Source organism: Leopardus geoffroyi, chromosome C2, assembly GCF_018350155.1.
Source record: "Leopardus geoffroyi isolate Oge1 chromosome C2, O.geoffroyi_Oge1_pat1.0, whole genome shotgun sequence".
Classification (NCBI taxonomy): domain Eukaryota; kingdom Metazoa; phylum Chordata; class Mammalia; order Carnivora; family Felidae; genus Leopardus; species Leopardus geoffroyi.
In genome coordinates this window covers 4189681-4212723 of record NC_059333.1, presented here as the reverse complement: position 1 = coordinate 4212723, position 23043 = coordinate 4189681, and the positions used below count along the sequence as shown (strand labels likewise).

Here is a 23043-nt window from a genome sequence, read left to right as displayed (position 1 = left end):
GACACACAACCCCATTGCGCGCGTTATCACACCGGGACTGGTACGTGTGTTGAGGGAGGAAGCAAACGTGACGCCCAAATTCTGTCATCGCCTGTGTCACGGCGGATGGAGATCTTCGGTGTGAGAGGTTTGGGGGTCAGGAGCCCTGAATTTGCAAGGGAAATGTCAACACAGAATAATAAGCAAAATTAATGAACACTGATTTCATGGGGGGGGGGGGTTGTTTCTCTGGACAGCACTGTTCTCTCCTCCTCAGCACCGCCTGCCAACGAATTTCAGATAAACGGGAAACTCCCGTGTCTACCAAAATGAGGTGCGCCGTGTTTATGGTAGTGAGCCTTCCAAGAACAAAAGGGGAACGAGATTATCCAGAGTTCACTTCCCCCTTCTCCCCACCTGCTCAGGGACTCCTACCCGTCAGCAACGGTGAGACTTTCGTATTTTATTTTTCACTATTAATTTCAGAGGTCAGAGGAACACATTCACTTTTCTACAGTGATCTGTCACTTACAGGTCAGGAAACAACAGCGGGCCCAAGTTACACGTGCCACGACGCAAAATGGGCTCCGCGGAAACCATGGTTGGCATGCTTTCTGGAACCGATTCCCGTTCTGACTCCTGATCCAAAGGTCTGGACGGCGCGGGTGGTAAAACCACACCCAGCCTGGCCGAGACGGGTCCCGAGACGTTCCCACCTGCCCTCTCACGTAAGCGTGCGGGGTTCTACAGCTGGAGGGGACTCGGATGAAAACGACTTTAGTTATGTGATCTTCAAATTATTTCCAAACCCAGCCCGGCTTTAGGACGACTGGTTTCCTGCGTGCTTTAAAGCTTTAACAAATGGCGCGCTATTTAAATGCTCATTTTCAATTTGTTGAGAGAAAAGGCAACGCTGATTTTTCGAGAATATGGCTCAAATGTAAAGCCTATCTAGTGGGAAGCAGGAAGAGATCAAGGGAACGGCTTTTGAATACATGAAAAAATGACTAACTTTTACAAAACTTAGACGGCTTCCCTCCTAAGGTCAGATGGACTTTTCTTTACCCCGTGCATATGCATGAGTGCATGTGTATACACGTGTATGCGTGCACGTGTGTGCACCTGTATGCATGTGTGTATGCAAGTGTGTGCATGTGTGCGCATATGAGAGTGTGTGCATGTTGTGTAGGAGTGTGTGCACGTGTGTGTGCATATGAGTGTGTGCATATGAGTGTGTGCATGTGTGCGCATGCACGCACCTGAGCCAGACTCTCCCCATCGGGTGCACAGACCCCCAGCCCAGAACACAGGCGGGAGAATCCCCACACCCACCGCCCACCACACCTAAGCCCCGAATGTTCTCCACGGCATCTGGGGGCGGCCTGGGGAGTGATTGCGGAACTCATGGGTCCGCTGGCTTACCCGTCCCCAAAGAAGCTTCAGGACTGCCAGGGACTTGGGGAGCGCCTCCAGCGCGAGAGGAAGGAAACGATCGGGGAAGTGGAAAATGGAAGACGCAGACAACGCGGAGGTGAGGCTGGAGGGGCCGGGGGTTCCGAGTACAACAGACGTGTGACCTCGGAGGAGGGGCTGTCCCACCTGTGAGGTTAGAACAGAGCGGTGGGAAGACAGAGGACTGGAAAACCAGAAAGAACTTTTATTATTTTTAAGTTTATTTATTTATTTTGAGAGAGAGAGTGTGTGTGTGTGTGTGTGTGTGTGTGAGCCGGGGAGGGGCAGAGAGAGAGAGAGAGCACGCACGAGGCGTGCAGAAGCATGGGGGAGGGAGAGAGAGGGAATCCCAAGCAGGCTCCGCACTGCCAGCACAGGGCCCAACACGGAGCTCGAACTCGCAAACCGTGAGATCATGACCCAAGCTGAAACCAAGACACCCGGCCGAGTCCCCAGAAAGAACTTTCGGAAATTGATACGCGACAGTGAAAACTAGAAAACACGTTTAAAGCCAAGAGATTAGAATCCAGACATGCAAGAGGCAAAGAGATAGGACACGGAAGGAAATGCAGAGATCCACAGAAGTCCAGCATCAGCTAAGAGGAGCTCCCGGGGTGGGAGGTGGGGAGAACAGATGGGGGGCAGGCGAGGAGCTCCAGAAAGGCGGGGAGAGCAGCTGGGGGGCAGGAATTATCAGGGAAGAGCACTAGGCATTTCCCGGCTGACGGTGGCAGGAGGGACCGAGCCCTCTGGGACCCGCGGTGTGCAGACCGTGTCCACAAAGGGAGAGTCGGTAAGAGGAAGTGGAGGACACAAGGCAGCGCGGCGCCCCTCCCCCCCACGCCCTCACCTCCCCCCCGCCCTGGGGCACCCACCTTCAGGCCCCCCATGATGTGCTCTCATCCCCCCTGGGCAAACACGTAGCCGTGGCCCTCAACTGCAGGGGACATGGGTATATGTGTCACCTAAAGACACCGACGAACAGTCACGGGAGCATAGCCTTCCTGATCTCCCACCGAGGCTGGCACACACATGGTCATATGCACCCATGTTTATACACACACACACCCCATAAATGCATGCCCACACGTACATACGTATACATACATGTGTGTGCACGTGTAACACATATGCATATACACACGTGCGTGTATATATAAAATAATTGCCTTTAAAAAAATTAATAAGACTATTTTCAGAGCGGTTTTAGATTTGGGGTTTCATGTTTGAGAAAAATCACACAGAAAGCACAGAATTCCCACGCACCCTCTCTCCCTGCGTCCGTAAGCCTACGCCACCCAGTTTCCTGTCTTATTGGCCTCTTGCATTAGTGTGATACTTTGTTATGACTTATCAAGCAATGTCAGCAAATGATTGTTAACTACTAATTTTAGTTAACATCTGAATTAGCTATTTTAACTATGCACGTGACTTTTTAAAAGGCTCTCATTTTCCACACTTTTAGAACAATGTTTTAAAAACTTCCACTTTCTGCGGAGAGATTTTTTTTTCCTGCAACTTCCGTGCAAGTGGGGGAAAGGGCAGAGGCGTGCATGGGAGAGGGAGCCCCGGTAAACACCGCCAGGGCGGACGCCTGGGGAGCTGGGCGGGGAGGTGGCTGGGGAGCTAGGACGCGGCCCCGAGGGAGAGGCCCAGGACACGAGCCCGGTCCTCAGGCCCTCCTCGGAGATTCTTGGGACTCTGTTGCATAAAACACCACCTATGTACCTTCCTGCAAGACAGGAAGAAGATTCTTACTACAGTTAAGTACGTGACACGTCCCGGGTGGACATTTTTCATCCTCGCCGCTGGTGTTTCCTGCTTTCCAGTTACCCTGTCCTCTGACCTGCCCTTGATCACAGAAACCACAACTGCAGGGCATTCATCTCAGAGAGGAGACACACAAACCACGTGGCACGGTGGGCAACGCGCTCGGATGACTGAGGAAAAAGAAATCTGTAGAACCATGAAAACAGCCCAGTTCTTATAATTCGAGATTTCGACTCCTGGATTTGCAAGCAACCCCCGTGAAACGTGTATTACTTATTAAAGAGTGTACTTCAGCGTTGAAGGCTTGTAGAGTAACGGCCACTGTCTTGAAGACACGTAGATACATACCGTTTCCGGTTGACTGCAGCAACTTGCAGGCTACTTCTGGCATATTTGAAGGCAGTCGTTGTAAATATTTTCACCTATAGTCCAAAGGGGCTTGTCTTTCCAGGACTGTCTCTTCAGCAGCACGCAGGGGTGAGTGCAGTGGCCCCTCGGGCATGGGTTCCTGCCGCGGGGGAGTAAGGGAAGCAGAATTGGAGGGGCTCTCCGGGCGGGTCATGGCCAAAGGGAGAACGGACACCCACACAGCAGACAGGCACAAAAAAATTGCAAACGGCCACTGGGCAGACGTAGGAATTGAAAGAGACAAAGAGTAACTACTGTATAAACCATACATTTTTTTTTTCAGTTTATTTATTTATTTTGAGAGAGACAGAGAGAGGGAGAGAAGAGAGGGGCATATAGAGAAGGAGAGAGAATCCCACGCAGGCTCCGTGCCATCAGTGGGGAGCCCGACACGGGGCTGGAACCCACGAACCGTGAGGTCATGACCTGAGCCAAAATCAAGAGTTGGACACTCAACCGACTGAGCCACCCGGGCGCCCCAACTATACGTTTTTCAACGCCACACTATTCAACGCCAAATCACAGGTCACGTGCCAAGGATGAAAAGCACCACAAAGCCCCCCGTTACAGGGAAATTCAGGACCTCTCCAGAGTGGACCTACTCTCGTCGGATAGTGACGGGTCTTACTGTACTGAAGTCTAAAAATCTCCACAAAGTCATCCGTGCTTCTAGGAAAAGTACAAAGAACCCTGTCTTACTTTTGTTCGGTCCTGGATCCTCGGAATTCCTTCGCCGGCAAAGTCTTTGCTGCAAGACTCACGTAAAGATGCTCTAAAATTGATCCTGAACTCACCACTAAAGTATAATTTAATAAAAGATTTTAGAAGGATATAATTCATATTTTCCCCCCCAAAATCTACATGAGACAGAAGTGTCAGTGAGGCCCATTTTCTAGCACAGATAGAAATAATTTAAGTAACGTTTCAGGGGCTCCTGCCTGGCTCAATTGGTGGGCAGTTCGACTCTTGATCTCGGGGTCATGCGTTTTAGCCCCATGCTGTGTGTGGAGACTAGTTAAATAAGTAAATAAACTCTAAAAAATAATAATAATAATAACTAAGCCAACAAATTTACACTAGCATAAAAAAATAAATTACAATACAAAATTACAATTAAAAATTTGCTTGAATATAAAATTGTAATTAAGGGGCGCCTGGGTGGCTCAGTCACCCAGGTTGAGCGTCCGACTCTTGATTTCTGCTCAGGTCATGGTCCCAGGGTCTTGAGATCGAGCCCCGCGTCGGGCTCCACGCTGAGCATAGAGCCTGCTTAAGATTCTCGCTCTCCCTCTGGCCCTCTCCCCCACTCACACTCTCTCTCTCTCTCTCTAAAACAATAACAGAAAAAACTGCAATAAGAAATCAGCAAATCTAAATATTTCAGAAGACATTTCTACCTATACTCTAATTTACTCATGCTTAACACTCATTTGCAAAAGACAAACTAAATGTGTATTTAAAAATCTATTCTAGGGGCGCCTGGGTGGTGCAGTCGGTTAAGCGTCCGACTTCAGCCAGGTCACCATCTCGCGGTCCGTGAGTTCGAGCCCCGCGTCGGGCTCTGGGCTGATGGCTCAGAGCCTGGAGCCTGTTTCCGATTCTGTGTCTCCCTCTCTCTCTGCCCCTTCCCCGTTCATGCTCTGTCTCTCTCGGTCCCAAAAATAAAAATAAAAACGTTGAAAAAAAAATTTTTTTTTTTTAAATAAAAATCTATTCTAGGGGCGCCTGGGGGCTCAGTCGGTTAAGCATCTGACTTCGGCTCAGGTCATGATCTCATGGCTCATGAGTTCAAGCCCCACGTCAGGCTCTGTGCTGACAGCTCAGGGCCTGGAGCCTGCTTCGGATTCTGTCTCCCTCTCTCTCTCTGCCCCTCCCCCACTCACACTCTGTCTTTTTCTCAAAAATAAATAAACATTTAAAGCAAAATTTTTTTTTTATTTTTTTTTTCAACGTTTATTTATTTTTGGGACAGAGAGAGACAGAGCATGAACGGGGGAGGGGCAGAGAGAGAGGGAGACACAGAATCGGAAACAGGCTCCAGGCTCTGAGCCATAGCCCAGAGCCCGACGTGGGGCTCGAACTCACGGACCGCGAGATCGTGACCTGGCTGAAGTCGGAGGCTTAACCGACTGCGCCACCCAGGCGCCCCTAAAGCAAAATTTTTTAAAATCTATTCTAAAATGCTAACCGAGGGACACCTGGCTGGCTCAGTCCATACAGCATGGGACACTTGATCTCTGGGTCATGAGTTCAAGCCCCACATTGGGCCTAAAGATTACATAAATAAAATGAAATGAAATGAAATGAAATAAATAAAATGAAATGAAATGAAATAAAATAAAATAAAATAAAATAAAATAAAATAAAATAAAATTTGAAAAAAATGCTAACCAAATATCTTGGAACTTGAGTTGAATTTGTGAACGTGTGTGTGTGCTTTGAGAGAATGTATGAAAGAAAATATTTTATTTCCACTGACATGTCCCATGAGAAAACTTCTGTGAACAGGGCCTCGAATTTGGAAAGCATCACGAGACCAACAGCAGATTTTATTATGGGTCACGTGAACCCAGCCATCCACTGCCTGGTCTTAAAACGTGCTGATGTGCACACTTCCCATTCGCAGGTGGAGCCATCAAGGACCTTCTGGCCCATTCTAATTCATCAGAGATGCTCAGGACCTAAGCGAACGAGGCAGGGGTCTCCAGCTCTCCCATGTCAGTGTAAAATTAGGGAGGTTCTAAGAGGAAGGAAGCTAAATCCTTCCTTAGCTGCTCTACCTGGACAGCCCAGGGTTGCCTTGGTTCCTTACACGGTTTGAGGCTACCCCAAAGTTGTCAAGCTGAAAAAAAAAGCCTGTGTCACCCCAAGTTGTCAGGTGTGAAGAAAAATACCTTTGAAGGCACTTTAGATTTTTGGTAAACGGCTCTCTTTAACCTTACATCCAGGAACAGTTCTGCGGTAACATGAAGATATCAAGGAACCTCTAAGCGAGGACGAAGCTATTCGTTGGACGGGTATCCAAAACGAGATGCATTTGACTGCTGGACAAAATAAAAACGAAGCAAAAAAGACTGGTTGCTTTAAATGAATGCAGACGATAACTATAATAAAATATGCCGTTCTCTTTGAAACATTCTAAGCCTTTCTAAGACCTCCAATTTCTGAGCTTCTGTTCTGTCAACCCCCATCTTACCAGTAAGTCATGCACTTTCTAGGCCTTTCTTAAGAAGACTTCAAATCGAAATATAATTAATGTGAAAAAGAACTCCTACCAAACCCTCATGCGGTGTTTCCCCAGTGGCAGCTGCGGGGGTAGGGGGGGTGGGGGCCGGGGGAGCCGGCCGGAGCTGTGAACGTGAGTGTGGCCCGTGAGGGCGAGGGCACCAGCCCCCCTCCCCAGCCCTTCCGACACTGGTGCTTGCCCTGTAGTCTGACACTTCCCTGTAGAACAATGACTCGTGATGCTGATGTCACGGTCTTGCCAGCTCAGCTCTGGAAGAAGTTACCCAAGGCCCCACTGCACGGCCACGATTAATTAGGAACGACTGCCAATGTGCCCAGAACAGCTGTGCGTCCTGTATACACAGTCACCCCCTGCCTTCAGATTCAAAAGGAAGTACCAATTTAAAGCATAGCACTGTGGTTCAGAAACCTTCAAAACCGCATACTTTGAACGTCCTAATTAAATCCGGACCACAGGAAAAAATATATATATATATTTTGCAGGGGTATTTCATTGGTCAACTAGAAAAAAAAAAAAAAAGCAATTGACTTACGGTGTTCTGGAAACTATTGTTTCTCGCGATCAAAAACTTAACCATTTTGGAGAACATTCCTGGACAAGAAGGACAAGCCAGAACGTTTTCCTGAGGGTGTGTTCCCCACCCTGCGGGCATGTGTTGTGGATAATAAAAAGGGCTCCTTCAACTGGGTGATGATATCCTGGCTGTGATTAAGGTACCATTACTCTTTTTTTTTTTTTTTTTAATTTTTTTTTTCAACGTTTATTCATTTTTGGGACAGAGAGAGACAGAGCATGAACGGGGGAGGGGCAGAGAGAGAGGGAGACACAGAATCGGAAACAGGCTCCAGGCTCTGAGCCATCAGCCCAGAGCCTGATGCGGGGCTCGAGCTCACGGACCGCGAGATCGTGACCTGGCTGAAGTCGGACGCCCAACCGACTGCGCCACCCAGGCGCCCCAAGGTACCATTACTCTTTGTAAGGCGCTCTAAAAAGTGAAAGAAAGATTATGTGCTTAAGCAACATTTACAGCCTTTGTCTAGTGGAGCCTTCCGTGTACGTCATACGCCAAGGTCAAAGGGAAGACAAGTCTAAAGCGTCCGTGCAATAGAGCGCAACATAAGCTACAGAAGCCAGAGAGCTTCATTTCCCATCCGGTCCCGATGGGACAGTAATGAACTTGAATATCTTTACAAGCTTGCTACCTGAAGTTTGTGAAACACACTCAGATTCGATGTAACCACGATGCTTTGGACGCTGCATTGGCCAAACGTTTAAATATCCCTGGAAAACTGATCGCCAAAGAAACGCAAAGTTGTTTGGAGTAACGTGCCAGCATAGAAAATTAAAACCGCAGAAATGCACAGTGAGGAACCGTTTCTTTGCAAGAGCGAGAGATGGCGTTCAGGCTGCATAAAAACGAGCTTATTCTTTGTGTATGTTAAAAAATAGAACCTATGATGAGCAACGGGTAGTTTCCCCTCAGCTTTGCCATTACATCTGGTATTAAGGCGCGGGCAAGGACTCGTCTGAGCGATGTTCTTTGTACGGATGCTTCAGGGGACGTCCTGCATCAAACTCATGCCCCCACAGTGGTTCACGCACGTCCAGTCTCCCTTTGTCAGATCGCAGGGAGCTGGTGCAGACTCATTCTTATTTTGTCACTCCCGGGAAAGTGAGGATTTTAAAAACATCACCTCGGGGATGACCCGTGAGCTTTATTGCCAAAGACAGGACAACAGTCAATAAATTCTAGAGACTCTCTGTGCACTTGTCACGTTTAACGTAAGTGAAACGATTCAGAGTCTCTAAGTCACCGGACTTTCCACAACACGCCCAGCCCTTAATTAGAGCAAGACCCTTAATTAGAATGAGCAGAATAACCATTTAGAGTCTACAGTCAACATTTGGAACCCCTGAAGGTTCGGAGGAGAGTCAGAGCAGAGAACACATTTGGAGAAAATGCATCAGGACAAGGGCTGGTTAAGGAGTCAGTTGGTGGGTTTACAAAGTGGGAGGTTAGGAGCCACGGGCTATAATCAGCTCCCCTTGACCTTTAGCACGGACAGAACAAGAAGAAACACCTCGAAGTACCCGGCGTGAGGATGCTTTGGGACGGGAGCACTCACACGATGGTGCGACATTGTGAAATCTTCTTCCCCTTGCTTCATTAATAAAATAAATCACGTCCCGGGTAGTTTAGCCACATTTCTGTTCTCGGTTTCAAATAATGGTGCCAGATTGCAGCTAAGGGCTAGAAAACCTGAGTTTTTCTTCCCAAGGTGAAGAAAAAGACGCTCAGCTCAGCCCTCAGTCACTGGAGCTGTCCACCCAATAGAAGTTCTCACAGCAATTTACTTTGTAAACTAGAGGTGGGGGCAAGCCCTAGAGAGTCAGAAGTCTGGCTGTGGCTGGTGAGGAATCAGTTGAAATATTTAGGCTTTGACTTCACTCGGAGGCAGGGGTGACGTGGGAGGTTAATTATAGCCACAGTGAGCCAGCTCGCTTAGGGGAGCCATGTATGACCAACAGAAGCCAGGAAAGTCATTTAATTTTTTTGTTGTAGCCTTTTAAATTAAAAGAGGGGGAAAAAATCGGTCTCTAGTTAAAAAAAAAAAAAAAAGTCTCTGTATTATTAGGTGTCCTATGCAGATGCTGGTTATTTCGGGAACGTTCTGATCAATCCCGGTGGGATACTCTTAATCAGGAGCCGAAGAATGTCAGCCTAGTGGGGGCTGTCTACAAAAACATTGTTCTTTTAAAAGGAATTATCTGGCGCAAGTAGGGGGCTAGCAGCTTCTCAAAATACAAGGTCTCCGAAAGTACTGACATCGTTCTAAATACGAGGGAAGAAACCCAGTGCCACAAATCGGACATTACAGACACATTAAGAAAACGTTCTAATGATGTTTTACTAGCAAGGAGGTATATTTCGGTTGAGAAACCCCACATCATCTCATGAGATGACCGCCATCTCAGAACGTCATGGGAGGGGGAGGGGGGAATTAACTGAGCTAATAATGTTAATAGAGTCCCTGCTCAGGGGCACCTGGGTGGCTCAGTCGGTTAAGTGTCCCACTTCAACTCAGGTCACGATCTCGCGGTCCGTGAGTTCGAGCCCCGCGTCAGGCTCTGGGCTGATGGCTCAGAGCCTGGAGCCTGTTTCCGATTCTGTGTCTCCCTCTCTCTCTGCCCCTCCCCCGTTCATGCCCTGTCTCTCTCTGTCTCAAAAATAAATAAACGTTAAAAAAAATTAAAAAAAAAAAAAAAAAAAAAACAAACAACAGAGTCCTTGCCCAAACAGGAGTCAGTACAATAGGCTGTTACTTTTCTTGTCCTAAACTGATATGCTGGATGTTTAAATATAATTCATTTCATATTTTTACTGATGCTTACAAGATGTACATAAACCCTAAAAATCTAGTGACACACATTTCACCTGTTTGTAAAGGAGTAGAAAAATCAGCGCCCAGCCTTCCAAAGAGACAATCTGCTGCAGAGAAAGACACCAAGAGACTAAGAACATGAGGTATGGGTATTTTTTTTCACTGTGGTATTTATTGGAAACTTCTATTATTCTTTCATTTTCCCCATCAAGAGTCTCCAATAGCCCGTTCCAGGGAGGATACTAGAAAGCTATAGAACAGCGATTGGGGTGTGGGAGGCAGTCCAGAGAATATAATGTTTTGAAACCAAATAGGGTACGGTAATGTTTCTCCAGTTGGTATATTTGAACACTGATATGTACCTCAGGGTTTTCAGAAATGCACTGCAACTTGAGGTGCCTCGGTGGCTCGTTGGTTAAGTGTCCAATTTCAGCTCGGGTCGTGATCTCGCGGTTCATGAGTTCAAGTCCCGCATCAGGCTCTGTGCTGACAGCTCGAGGCCTGGAGCCTGCTTTAGATTCTGTCTCCATCTCTCTGCCCCTCCCTGCTCATGCTCTGTCTCTCTCTTTCTCTGTCAAATATAAAATAAAACCCAAAAAATTATTTTAAAAATGTACTGCGACTTTAGGCATCAGACTTACTTGATTGTGTCACATAAATTTCTTTTCCGTTTGCATTTCCGCTAAGCGGTCATTTAACATAATGAAGATTTCTTGTCCACTGGTGTCTTCCTGCTGCCTGAAGGGCTTCCTTTAGGATTGCTGTCGTGCCGTGGTGCCTAATTCTTTCAGCCTCTCTGTGTTTGAAAAAGTCTCTCTTCAGCCACCTTTTTTTGGGAAGATATTTTTGCTGGGTATAGAATTTATGTTGACTGTTTCCTTCAATACTTCAAGGATGCGTCTCCCCGGCTTCTGGATGGCGCCATGTTGATGAATTGTCTGTCAACATTGTCTTTGTTCCCCTGTATACCATGTGTCTTTTTCCTCTGGATGCTCTTAGCTCCTTTTCCTTGCCACTGTTTTTAAGCAATCTGGTTATCATATGCCTTGATGTGGTTTTCTTCATAGTCTTGTGCTTGGGATTCATTGAACTTCTTGAATATGTAGGTTTATCGTTTTCCTCCAAGCTGGAAGAATTAGGATCATGATTTCTTCAGATATCTTTTCAGTCTCTCCTCTTCCCCCTCTGAGGACTCTTCAAGGACTCGAATACCACATACATAAGGCTGCTTGAAGTTGTCCCACAGCTCACTGATGCTTTGTTCAGTTTTTCCCCTCAGGTGCCTTTTCTGCACACTTCATTTTAGATAGATTTTATTGCTGTAAATTCACGGATGCTTTCTTCTGCCAAATCTGACCTTCTGTTAATACTATCCAATGTATTTTTCATGTCATCACTGAAGCTTCACCTGTAGGAGTTCAATTAGATCTGATTTAAAAAACACACCTTCCATGGGGTGCCTGGGTGGCTCAGTCGGTTGAGCATCTGACTCTGGATTTCGGCTCAGGTCAGGATCCCAACATTGTGGGATCCAGCCCCATGTGCGATCCCAATCCAGCTTGGATTCTCTCTCTCCCTCAACCCCTCTCCCCCTGCTCCCGCTCTAAAATAAATTTTAAAGATGAAAAAAAAAAAAAAACCCAAAACCTCACATCTTCTGTGCCTCTAACACGATCAGTTCTCCCTCTGGCTTTTTGAACATATGGAAAACAGTTAAATTCACTCTTTTCATGCCCCTGTCTAGTAATTCTATCATTTCTGAGCTGGGTTTTATTAGTTAACTTTGCTTCTCATTGCGAGTCATGTTTTCCTGATTCTTCAAGGCCTGGTAACTTTTGATCAGCTGCCCTCATGAATGTTACACTGCTGGTGGCTGGATATTTTTGTGTTTCTATAAAATAGGCTTTGTTCTGGGAGTCAGTCAAGGATCTTGGAAACAGTTGATCCTTTCATGTTTTATTTTTAAGCTTTGTCAGATGGGACCAGGGCTGAGCTTAGGGCTGACTTCCCATGACATTGACACACAATGTTTCTGAGAACTCCACGCCACGTTCCCCAAATAATGAGGTTTCTCGTTCTACGCGGTGGTAGTTGCTGTGCTGTCAGTGCTCAGCTAAAGATGCACAAGGGAGGCTCTGCTGGTCTCTGGAGGTTTCTCTCTGTACAGCTCCCGGACCCACAGGTCCACCTCATCAATTCAGACAGCTGTCCTCTGCCTGGGCCCCAGGCTGCACACGGGGCAACAGCAAGACTTGCCTTGCTGGTTTTTGGTCCCTCGGGACCACTGTCCTTCACTCTGGTGCCAAGGCTTCAGTACCCTTGTGTCATGTGCTTCCTTGGCTTTCTTATTTCCATATTGGAGGGTAAACCCATCCCTAGCCCCCCTTGGCCAGAAGCAGGAGTGTCAGATCAGAGAATGGCAGGTGTGACACTCTCCAGGGTTCTTCTTTCCCTTTGCCATGACAACAGCGACACAGGGGATTGGGGGGGAGGGGCGGGGTGTCCTCTGGTGCCAGAGGAAGGAGCCTGCAGGACCCACACAGCTTTAGCAGCAAGGAGATTCGCTGTTTTAGCCGCTAAGACTTTAGGTTTGTTGCTACAGCAGAAAACAGCCCATTCTGACCAAATGGGGTTTCCTAAGTGTTACATGAGACAGAGTCTCGTCATCTATGAGAACATCGTACTTGAAGAGAACATACAGAAGCCCTCGGTCCACAGCAAAGAGACCACACAAACCAGACGTTAGACGACACTGGCCAGGGACAACTGTGACTCCACGGCTGTGATTAATCTTGATTGTGCACCAGGCTTCACTGTGCTGGGTGCACTCAGGGGAAATGGACAGAATGATGACGAAAACAGCACAGCCCCTCCTGCTGGAGCTCACCGAATAGCGACAAAGAAGCTCCCTAGTGAATATCCGATGTCATTACCGACTGATGAGTGCTGTGCCGAAAGCTGGCAGCTTGCTACCAGCGTGGGGAATGCTAGCTTCTGGAGGATTCGGGAAGGCTTCTTTGAGGAAGTGGCCTCACTTTGAGCCACGATCTGAAGCACACGCAGGCATGAACCAGGTGCAGAGAACCCCCGGAGGGGAGAGGCTGGACCGAGGCAGGACAGGCCCCTGCAGGCCTCGAGCCTCAGAAAGGATCCGGTTGGGGGCGCCAGGGTGTCTCAGTCAGTTAGGCGTCTGACTCGGGCTCAGGTCATGATCTCACAGTTCGTAGGTTCGAGCCCCACAACGGGCTCTGTGCTGACAGCTCAGAGGCTGGAGCCTGCTTCGGATTGTGTCTCCCTCTCTCTCTGCCTCTCCTCTGCTCATGCTCTGTCTCTCTCTCTCTCAAAAATACATAAACATTAAAAACAATTAGGGGTGTCTGGGTGGCTCAGTTAAGTGTCCGACTTTGGCTCAGGTCATGATCTTGCGGTTCGTGGGTTCAAGCCCCACGTCAGGCTCTGTGCTCTGTGCGGATAGCTCAGAGCCCAGGGCCTGCTTTGGATTCTGTGTCTCTGCCCCTCTCCCACTTGCACTCTTTCTCAGAAATAAACATTAAAAATAATTAAAAAAAAAAAAAGGATCAGGTTGTGTCCAGACGGCACTTAGAACCACTGGCGGACTCTGGACTTGGTGCACGGGTGGCACAATGGAAAAGCACCCTTACAAGGGCCATTGAGGTGGCGTGGAGAACGGACTCCTGGGAACGGGGGTGGGGTGGAGGGGCTGGGTGGCCCCTAGGGGCTTGTCAGCTGGAGCGCTGGAGTGGGGAACAGTTTCAGATATGGCGAATCCTGACAGGTCCCTAACCGCTCAGATGTAAACGTGGGACGCAGGGACACGTCCAGGTTGGCTCTGGCTGATTAGATGGACAGGGCTGTCAGCTGTGAGTGGGCACGGTGGGAGAGGGCCAGCTTTGGGGCTGGGGGGGTCACAAACCCCACGGGTTGGACGAGCTGGGACATCCAGGTGGATAAGCTGGGGCGCTTTGTTTCAGCAAAGGATGCAGCCAGCAACCACCCCCCCCCACCTCCCACCCCTGCCAGCATCGTGTGGGATAAGCAGTCAGCCTCGCTGATCTAGACAGTCCCCCCCCCTTCCCCCACTATGCTGTGGCTCCATTTTGTGGCTCACACTCAGGAGAGGAGGGGAGCCGGGGGTTTCCGGCCAAGCTCTGGACTGTCACGCAAGTGGGGAGGTACCAGCCCTCGGGAGGGGAGCACCCCATCGTGCAACAGGCAGTATTCGGCAGGCTCCTCCTCGCTCTTCCCCGGCTAGCGTGCTGGGCTGGGCTCCCTGTAAAGACACAACGCTGGGTCTGTGTCCCACCGATGGGACCCCTTCCCCCGTGGGGCTCCCTCCTCACGGAAGGAGAAACCCCGTCAATGGGGAAGGAGCAGGCTGCTTGGTTCGAAGGCAGCAGGATGTGGACCTCCGTGCTCTGGCGGGGGTTGTCTGCGAACGTCACCTGCCCGCATCTGGGGACCGTGGGGAGCAGGGCTGGTCCCGGCTCTTCGTCCGAGCCGCCCAGGGCCACTTCTGGATTATTCTGCCCACGGCACCACCGCACATGCAAGCATTCATCCCTGTCATTCCAGAACCAGGGTCCCTTTGGTGCCCTCGAGTCCCCCCTTTCTGTGGGAATTTGTTTTCAGGGCGCGTGGAGGGACTATTCACAGATCGATGCTGTTGGGTTTCCAGCACATCATGTGGCCGTTAGCAGAGCAAATCGCTTCTCGGTGTCCCTACGTCACAAAGCAGCACAGGAGGAGTGATGTGCCAGATGTGTCTGCACAGCAATGAACCCGCCTCCACTGAAGTGTGCTGAAAGGCTGCCTTTGTGTGAAAGAGAACCGTGTCGGTCCGGCCCCTACAGGAAGGTCAAGTGAACCAACTCTACTCACCGGCAGAATTAGCTGCTACCAGAAACTACCTAAAATTGGACAAAAGTATCTAAGACAGGCTCTCGTAGTTCAATCCCTAAGGACTGGATGGGACTTAAGGTGTTTTATAACTTTAAAATGACGATCCTAACAGACGGGAACATATAATTTAATGTTTGACCAATGAAATAAGGGACCGTTCCGGGCCACCTGTCCAAAGAAATGCCTTAAGTTTTCCCCTCTCTGGCTACTTCTCTTTTTCACCTCCATTTTCTCCCGATCTAAGCTTTGCCAAACATACGACACACACCTTCTTCGCTGTTTTTCAGATCCCCGTGAAAGCTTCTGATACACCTCAGTGTCTCCGACAATGTGTCAAACGGCCTAGACATCAAGTGGGTTTTGGGCTGGACAGGAATCAAGACGCGGTCGACGGCAGGAACTACGACTATTCTCCAAAGACGCCGTGGGTGGGGGGCCGCCCGGAACGGGTGGTCGGAGAGGAGGGCCAGCGATGGAAAAACACAGGTCACCGCACCTTTTATTTGTTATTATACAAACCGATGGGACACGACAATTACTCGACTCCTCAAAACAGTCTTCGTGCCTTTCAAAATCCAACGGGAAGTCACGGAGGCCACCTGGCGCTGAGAAGCCACGAGCTTCACGCATTCGGACGATGCCGTGGCCGGAAAGGCCGCGTAAGGTCTGTGACCCTCCCTCCCGCACCCGGGATTCTCCGAGGCGGTTTCCTGTCGGACCGAGTGAGGTGGCACCTGGCGCAGGGGGCACGTCCACGGAAGTGCCGTTCCGGGGGCCCAGACTCTTCCTCGCCACAGAGCACGCAATTCGCGGGGAGCAGCGGCGGCCTGGGATCCGGCTCTGCGAGGGTCACACCGTGAACGTGGCACAAGACCCCACAACAAATCCACGGGTCCAAGGGAAGTTCTCGCGACTGCTTAATCTGGGACACCCAGCACGGACTCACGGAGCTGGGCGGCCACAACGGCCTGATCTACTGTCCTCCCGCGAACACAGCTGCGCACCTGGCATCAGTTAAAACACGAAGTACTTCCCGTCAGTGAACAGTGATGCACGCGCAGAACAATCTATGGTCGGGGACTCTTTGGGTTGAGTGGTTTTTGTTTTGTTTTGTTTTTCTGCTCCCCAGCTCTTGCAAACGCAAATTCACGGCAACTGTTTTAAGACAACACGAACCTATCTGGCCTCAGGGAGTGACCCTAGTGAGACTAAAAGTGAGTAAGACCAAGCGTGTCTACAGGAAACTCCGGAGTGGTGCTGGTTTTTATCTGGAGTTCTAACTGAGTATCACACAGGGGATCGTCCCACATCTGTGTGTGTAAACGAACAACGAGCGGGCGCCAGGACCGTGTGGCCTACACTGGGATCTTGAGGAGCATCCGATGCGTCCTTACTCGAGGCACAACAACAACGTCTTTTACAAAAATAAAACCGTGATTTAAAAGGCCTTTATTTCATAGGGAAGCGGAACAGGAGATAAAGGCTAAAAGACGTTTCATCCTGTTTGTGTTTTCACTTGGTCAAAAAAAAAAAAAAAAAACTGTCAGTGACTTTTCTTTTCTTTTTTTTTTTTTTTAAATACATTAGGAACCTCGGTACTCTTGACGACCCCATGGGACCCGGACCGCTTACATTTGGAGGATGAGGACAGGATTTGAGAAAATATATCACTCCTAGCCCAAGTTCGTTTGATGGAATTATTGTGTATAAAGCAGTTAATTATATACATAAATAACATAAAAATAATTATCATAAATTAAAGAGTCAAATAATCTCCCACTATTAATTCAACTGCGGGCAGGAGACGGGAGTGTGACCGAGCTGTGTCCACGGTGCGGACTCTGGGGACGCTCTTACGTGCCGCGTGGGTGACGGGAGGTCCTTAGCTCTGAAGACAGGTATTGCACGATACGAATTCGAGCCCCGTCCTCAAGATCTCACGACTCGGAATAAAGGGAAATGCTGAGGACGCTGCATTTTGCAGAAGGAGTGGCCCTTGGCCTCCCTGGCGGCCCTAGACGCCTCCCGCCTCACGGGTCCACTAGTGACGTGTCACTCTTTCTTCAAGGTGGTCTCCCAAATAACATGGGATGCGTGACAAAGAGCGATCAAGGCCGCAGCAAGGCAGACGTATCGTTTCATTTTGGACAGCATTAAAAAGTCTCAGGAGGCTAAAACCTGCGCCTCTGGTTCCCCGGCTGAGCAGCGGGCACGCGTGAGCCTGGCCCACCACCTCTGACACACCGGGGACGCGGCGTGTGACAGCGTGTGCGCCGGGGACGCGGGGATGGCGCTCACTCGGCACGTGCGAGCACGAAGGCCATTAACGCTCCTACTGACGAACGGACCGCCTCTGCTTTCACGACCGCCCGGCAGCAAATGGCCGTATCTGTGTGCTTCCGAAAAACCTACACTCTTCCATCGTAAAGAGCCAAACCTCCTTCAATATTTTTATCGGAAGTTGGTCCTGAAGCAGATCAACCTTTGGACTGAAGTTGCCACAGAAAGAAAACGTGACTTTCCTCCCTGCTCTCCGGTGGCTCTGGCTGAGCCTCAGCCGTAATAAATGTATTTGGATGGCGGCAGATCCCGACACGGCTCTGCGGGAGCCGCCAGAGGGGACGGCACGGGGCCGACTTGTCCCACACAGTGGGGTGTCCCCTGTGTTCGGGCACCGGCGCAGAACTGGACGTGGACCGACACTCCTACAGTGCAAACGACTTTAGCGTGTCAAAGTCAAGAACAACGTGGCCACCACGGCGTCCCGGATACGTAATATGTGCTTGAGATAAAGTGAAAAAAAAAAAAACCGAGAGCTGAGACTAAAAGTGAATCCACGCGTTATGTTACAAAGAGGCCTTTCGGGCCCGAGTCAGTGACCTCCGGGGACCCCTCACCCATCGTAAGGCCAGAGGGGGGTCGTCCGCAGCCACGGAACACCTCCTCACGGGTCTTCGGCCCAAAGTTGCGTGCATCGAGTTGGACTCAACTCAGATCTCCAAGAAGAAAACAAACGTTACTTTAACTTCTATCTGCTCATTCGCCAGAAACAGCCGGAGGGGAGGCGAAAATGGCGATTCCTTGCAGCCGGTGGCCCCGTGGGAACCCGTTCTCTGTGCTGACGCAGCGAGTGAGGCCCGAAAGGACACCAGCGGGCCACTCTGCTCCTCGTAACGTATCACTCACCTCTCGGCCCCTGCTCGCCTCGCTTGCCCGGACCCCGTGTCCACCGACCAAGTTCTGTTAGGGGAGGCGGGTGACACGCGGCCTTGCCGGGCACAGGCTGAGCCGCTCACACATGCTGCCACCTGCCAGGAGTCACCCCCCAGGCACGCTATCAGATGGCAGTGCTAGCCGGGGAGGGCGGGGGGGGGGGGTCTGGAGACAATTCCGCAAAGCTGAGTCAACCTCACTTACACCTCAAGGACGATGTTTTTCTCTCGGTTTGGTATCCAGCAGACAAATCTCAAAAATAAGCAAGAACACCTGTGGGCAGGGCTCCTCGTGAGTTCTTGGCGCTTTGACTCAGTAGCTGTACATGTGCTGCTGGGGCTCGGCCGGCACCTGGGGCTGGGGCGCGGGCGGCTGGGGCGCGGGCGGCTGGGGCGCGGGCAGGACGTCCGTCTGGGGCACCGCCCGCCACGTGAGCGGGTGCTGGTCACTGAGCTGGTTCCCCAGGGGCGTGATGGAGTTGACCAGGGTAGTCAGGTTGATGAAGTGCGCCACGGACTGCGGGTTCGAAGCTTCTGGCTGCGGGTGGATCTGGATGTCGTTCTGGCGGTTGTGCAACATGGCAGAGCCGCTCACGGTGTCAAAGGTCACGGTCAGGATCGAGTTGTCCAGCTGTAGCTGGCGCTCCGGGGTGGTCAGGTGCCCGACAGCCACGGGCTGGAGGTTGGTAAACTGAGTCCCGGCTGCAGTGGTGATGGGGGTCACGGTGATGTTGGTCAAGCCGACGGAGCTCGATGGAGTGGTCACGTTTGGGTCCCCCAGCGTCACTACCACCTGCAAGAGTCACGCACGACACAAAGCGTCAGTAGCGTCTGCAAAACGGACAACCGCCGAACTTTATGTTGCGCTTTAGACGGGAGCCATCTCAGCACGTGGGGTGACCCCACATCCGGCCCAGACGAAGAGGAAACACCGGGCGGTGGAAGATTAAACCGAGTTCATCTTGTCCCAGAAAAAGAATTCTAGTGACAAAGGGCAGTAAGACACAGACACAAACGACGTCCCAGGCCGGAGAAGATCGGGGAGAAGTGGTAACGAAAAAGACAGACGTGCGCCCCGCCTCTCCCATTCTCTCCAGCCCCGCGCCTGGCTGCTGGTTAACGGAAATGCCAACCCCGAAGCACCGTACAGATGTGCGGCCCAGGAGCGCACCAGTTCAAGAGGAAGGACAGGAATGAGCTGCCAAAGAAACTCAAGAAACGTGTGCGACCGTGACTAGTATCCAAGACTGAGGACCAGCACACGTTGATGACAGATTTGGGAGCCTCCAAACCAAAGTGCTCATGTTGAGCAGACTGGAGACGCCCACGAACAGCGGCACACAGGCCGGCCCCGAGCATCCCTCCCGGGGCTGGGGGGGTCCCTGCATCCCTCCCGGGCTGGGGGGGAGTCCCTGCATCCCTCCCGGGGCTGGGGGGGGTGGTCCCTGCATCCCTCCCCCGGGGCTGGGGGTCCCTGCATCCCTCCTGGGGTTGGGGGGTCCCTGCACCCCTCCCGGGGCTGGGGGTCCCTGCATCCCTCCCGGGGTTGGGGGGGTCCCTGCATCCCTCCCGGGGCCGGGGGGGGGGTCCCTGCATCCCTCCCGAGGTTGGGGGGTCCCTGCATCCCTCCCGGGGCTGGGGGGGTGGTCCCTGCATCCCTCCCCCGGGGCTGGGGGTCCCTGCATCCCTCCTGGGGTTGGGGGGTCCCTGCATCCCTCCTGGGGTTGGGGGGTCCCTGCACCCCTCCCGGGGCTGGGGGTCCCTGCATCCCTTCCGGGGTTGGGGGGTCCCTACATCCCTCCCAGGGCCGGGGGGGGGGGTCCCTGCATCCCTCCCCCGGGGCTGGGGGTCCCTGCATCCCTCCTGGGGTTGGGGGGTCCCTGCACCCCTCCCTGGGCTGGGGGTCGGCCCACTTCCGTGACGAAGGAACACACGGAGGCCACTTCTACCCTCCGAGAAACAACCCGATCCCCAACCAGGCGGGGCCGGCTGTCCCTCGCGCGCTCTACGGTCACACCACTGTTCACGACGACAGGTGCGACGTCTAGCTCTAAGCTGGGACTCGCGCAGCTGGCACAGGCTCCCGGGATTAAGGCTACGTGGGCCGTGGGCCACCAAGGGGCCGCCCCCGAGTCACGCGTGTGCGCAGGAACACGTGCGGCGCGCGGCGGAAAGGGGGCCACCTGCTGGATGCTCTGCACCGCAGAGTCGGTCTCGTCACCCACGCCGGACAGCACGGGCTCCTTCTCCGAGTACTCGCTGAAGGCGGCCTCCTCGGGCACCGGGGCGCCGGCCGCCTCCGCCTCCGGCTTCTGCTTCCTCTTGTGGGCCCTCCTGGCAGCTTTCGCGTGCTTGCCCTCGGCCAGCTCCTCCTGCTCCAGACTCAGCTCAGGCTGCGGGGACAGAAGGCTCATCCACGTCAGGGTCACTGGGGCGTGTCCCCAGACTGGCCACGGGGCTCCCAGCACCGTCCCGGCCACCTCCCTAGGCCGCCAGGCTGCTGCAGGGAACAGTGACCGCGGTGTGTCTGCTCCTTTCCACCTCCAAGGGTAGGGGCGTGTTCCTGCCGGGTTCACTTTCTTTTCAGTGAAGAAAATCACACAGAAGTCGTAGTTCTAAGAGCCGCGTCTCGCGCTGGCACGCGGACCAGCGTTTCGGCCTGGTGAGCTCGGCCTGAGGCTGCAATGCCTCTCGTGTCCACGCTTCCACCCCCAGGCTGAAGCGAATGCATGAGACAAACGGTCCTGGATCGTCAGGATGGCTCTGACCCCAAGAACTTTACGGTCACCTCCTCTGGGGACAGCAATGGTGGCCAGCCATAATGGCGACCCCAGAGAGGTGCCCTGCGCACTTCTCTGGGCCCGTCCAGGGTGCACTGCCACACTGTGGCCGGCCTCCTGAACCCGGCTGACGCCACGACTGAGCTCAGCATCGCAGAGGCCACTGGGCAGCGGTGGCCGGCAAGGCTCTCCAGACTAGTCCCCGACCACGCCTCCTGGGCCCCTGATGCCATCCCAGGTGACGGGATCCCACCCAGTGACAGACCCAGAGGAAGCCTGCCAGGGCCAGGCCATCGTGGGGCTGCCCTCACAGGGGCTGGACGCGGGTCGTGGGCCCCTGGTGCACCCCAGGCCTTCCCCTGCTCACTCACGACGGCCCAGCACCTGAGCACTGTGCTCAAAGTACCGTTTCCAGTACAGGGATGTGAACGTGATTTTAAAGGAATCAAGAGCATGGCATATTCCCTTTACAAGAAAAAACCATTTTTATGAAGACATCGGCTAAAAGTTCATCTAATAAAGTTACTTTGGTTACCACAATCTAATTACGCTAAGCTTTTATGGAAACCGTGATAGTTAATTTCATGCGTCACGGAGGCTGGGCTAGGGCACCTGGGTGTTTGGTTGCCCAGCAAAGATGCTGTGAAGGTGTTTCTTAGAGGAGCTTGACATTAAATCAGTGGACTCCCGGTAAAGCAGATGACCCCTTATGGTATGGGTGGGCCTCACCCAATCAGTCGAAGGCCTTAAGAGGAAAACCTGAGGTCCCTGGGGAAGAGGGACCTGCGCCTCGAGGCAGCCGTCAGACTCCAGCTGCAGCGTGAACTCTTCCCTGGGTCTCAGCCCACCCACCCGCCCTGCAGATTTAGGACTTACCAGCTTCCACGATCACATAAGCCAATTCCTTAAAATAAACCTAACTTTGTCTCTACACCCACACCCCCTACCGCTTCTCCAGGGAGCTTGAAGATTACTGTGTATTCTCTAAAATGAGATACCTCAGTATTGAAAACGACTGAAGTTCTGGAAACGTTACAGAAACTAGGAGACGTTCCAAAAGGCCTTGGGAGAGAGAACCTACTAGAAAACGAGAGATGCCGGTGAAAGGAAGGGACTTGGGGGCCCTGCCCAAAGGCCCCTCGCAGCACCCGTCTGGGCCCCTCCGCCCCACCCTGCGGGCCTGCTCGGTGCGTACCTGGACAATGCCAATGGAGGAGGCATCGATGGTGGTGGTCTCCGGGAGGTGGTCCAGATCATCGATCCTCACGGCCAGGACCTGCGAGGGAGCACAGGCGGTGAGCCAGGGGACGCCGCGCCGGCAGCTGATTCGGTCATCCTGACCCAGCCCGGCTCGGCGCCGTCTGGCCCTGGCCCTTCCTTCCCTCACCCCCGTCTCCCCACGTTTCAAGTTTCTGTGATGCTCTTACACACGGGGGGGGGGGGGGGGGGAAGGGTGCACCTGTCTCTTTTCTGGCCTTTTTTTTTTTTTTGCCTCACACTATATGCCTCCCGTAGATGGATTTTCTGTGACTCCTCTGTTAGTTCATACGATAAGCGGGGCAGGATCGGATACAAACGGCAAACCTGTCCCATGAAGAATCACCAAAAATGAAACGGTTCCACTTTAAACGCTACTTTTCAACTGGACACAGGTACGGGAACTTCCTCTCGTCAATTCGGTGGTGAGGTGACCCCTCGCCCCCGCCTTCCCTCCATGAGTCACACTGCGGACCCTCACGCTGTCACGCGCTCCCCTCGGGGCCACCAGCCCTCCCGTGGCTCAGGGGTGTCCTGCCCCTGATTCTCACCCACAAGCCAGTTCACGTGCTGCTGTGCTGATTAAGGGAATTAAATCCTAAGTGGGACAGTGCAGCGTGAGTGCAGAGAGAAGG

General features: G+C 52.0%; 1 protein-coding gene and 1 long non-coding RNA gene across 6 annotated transcripts in view; both read right to left on the bottom strand.

The window, feature by feature from the left end:
• Positions 1–3402: 3402 nt before the first annotated feature.
• LOC123610543 lies at positions 3403–6696 on the bottom strand. The gene is made up of 2 exons (XR_006718185.1): positions 6504–6696; positions 3403–3709 (listed from the first exon to the last, which is right to left on the bottom strand). It is a non-coding gene; the product is annotated as an uncharacterized LOC123610543 (long non-coding RNA).
• Positions 6697–16592: 9896 nt separating this feature from the next.
• Positions 16593–23043, bottom strand: part of PRDM15 (PR/SET domain 15) — a 69439-nt gene continuing 62988 nt past the window's right edge. For all 5 annotated transcript variants that reach the window (XM_045501309.1, XM_045501310.1, XM_045501312.1 and 2 more), the window contains 3 exons: positions 22347–22427; positions 20555–20764; positions 16593–19164 (listed from right to left, as the gene is read on the bottom strand). In XM_045501309.1, the coding sequence (XP_045357265.1) occupies positions 18685–19164; positions 20555–20764; positions 22347–22427 (771 nt within the window). In that variant the 3' untranslated portion in view covers positions 16593–18684. The remainder of the gene's footprint in view (positions 19165–20554; positions 20765–22346; positions 22428–23043) is intronic.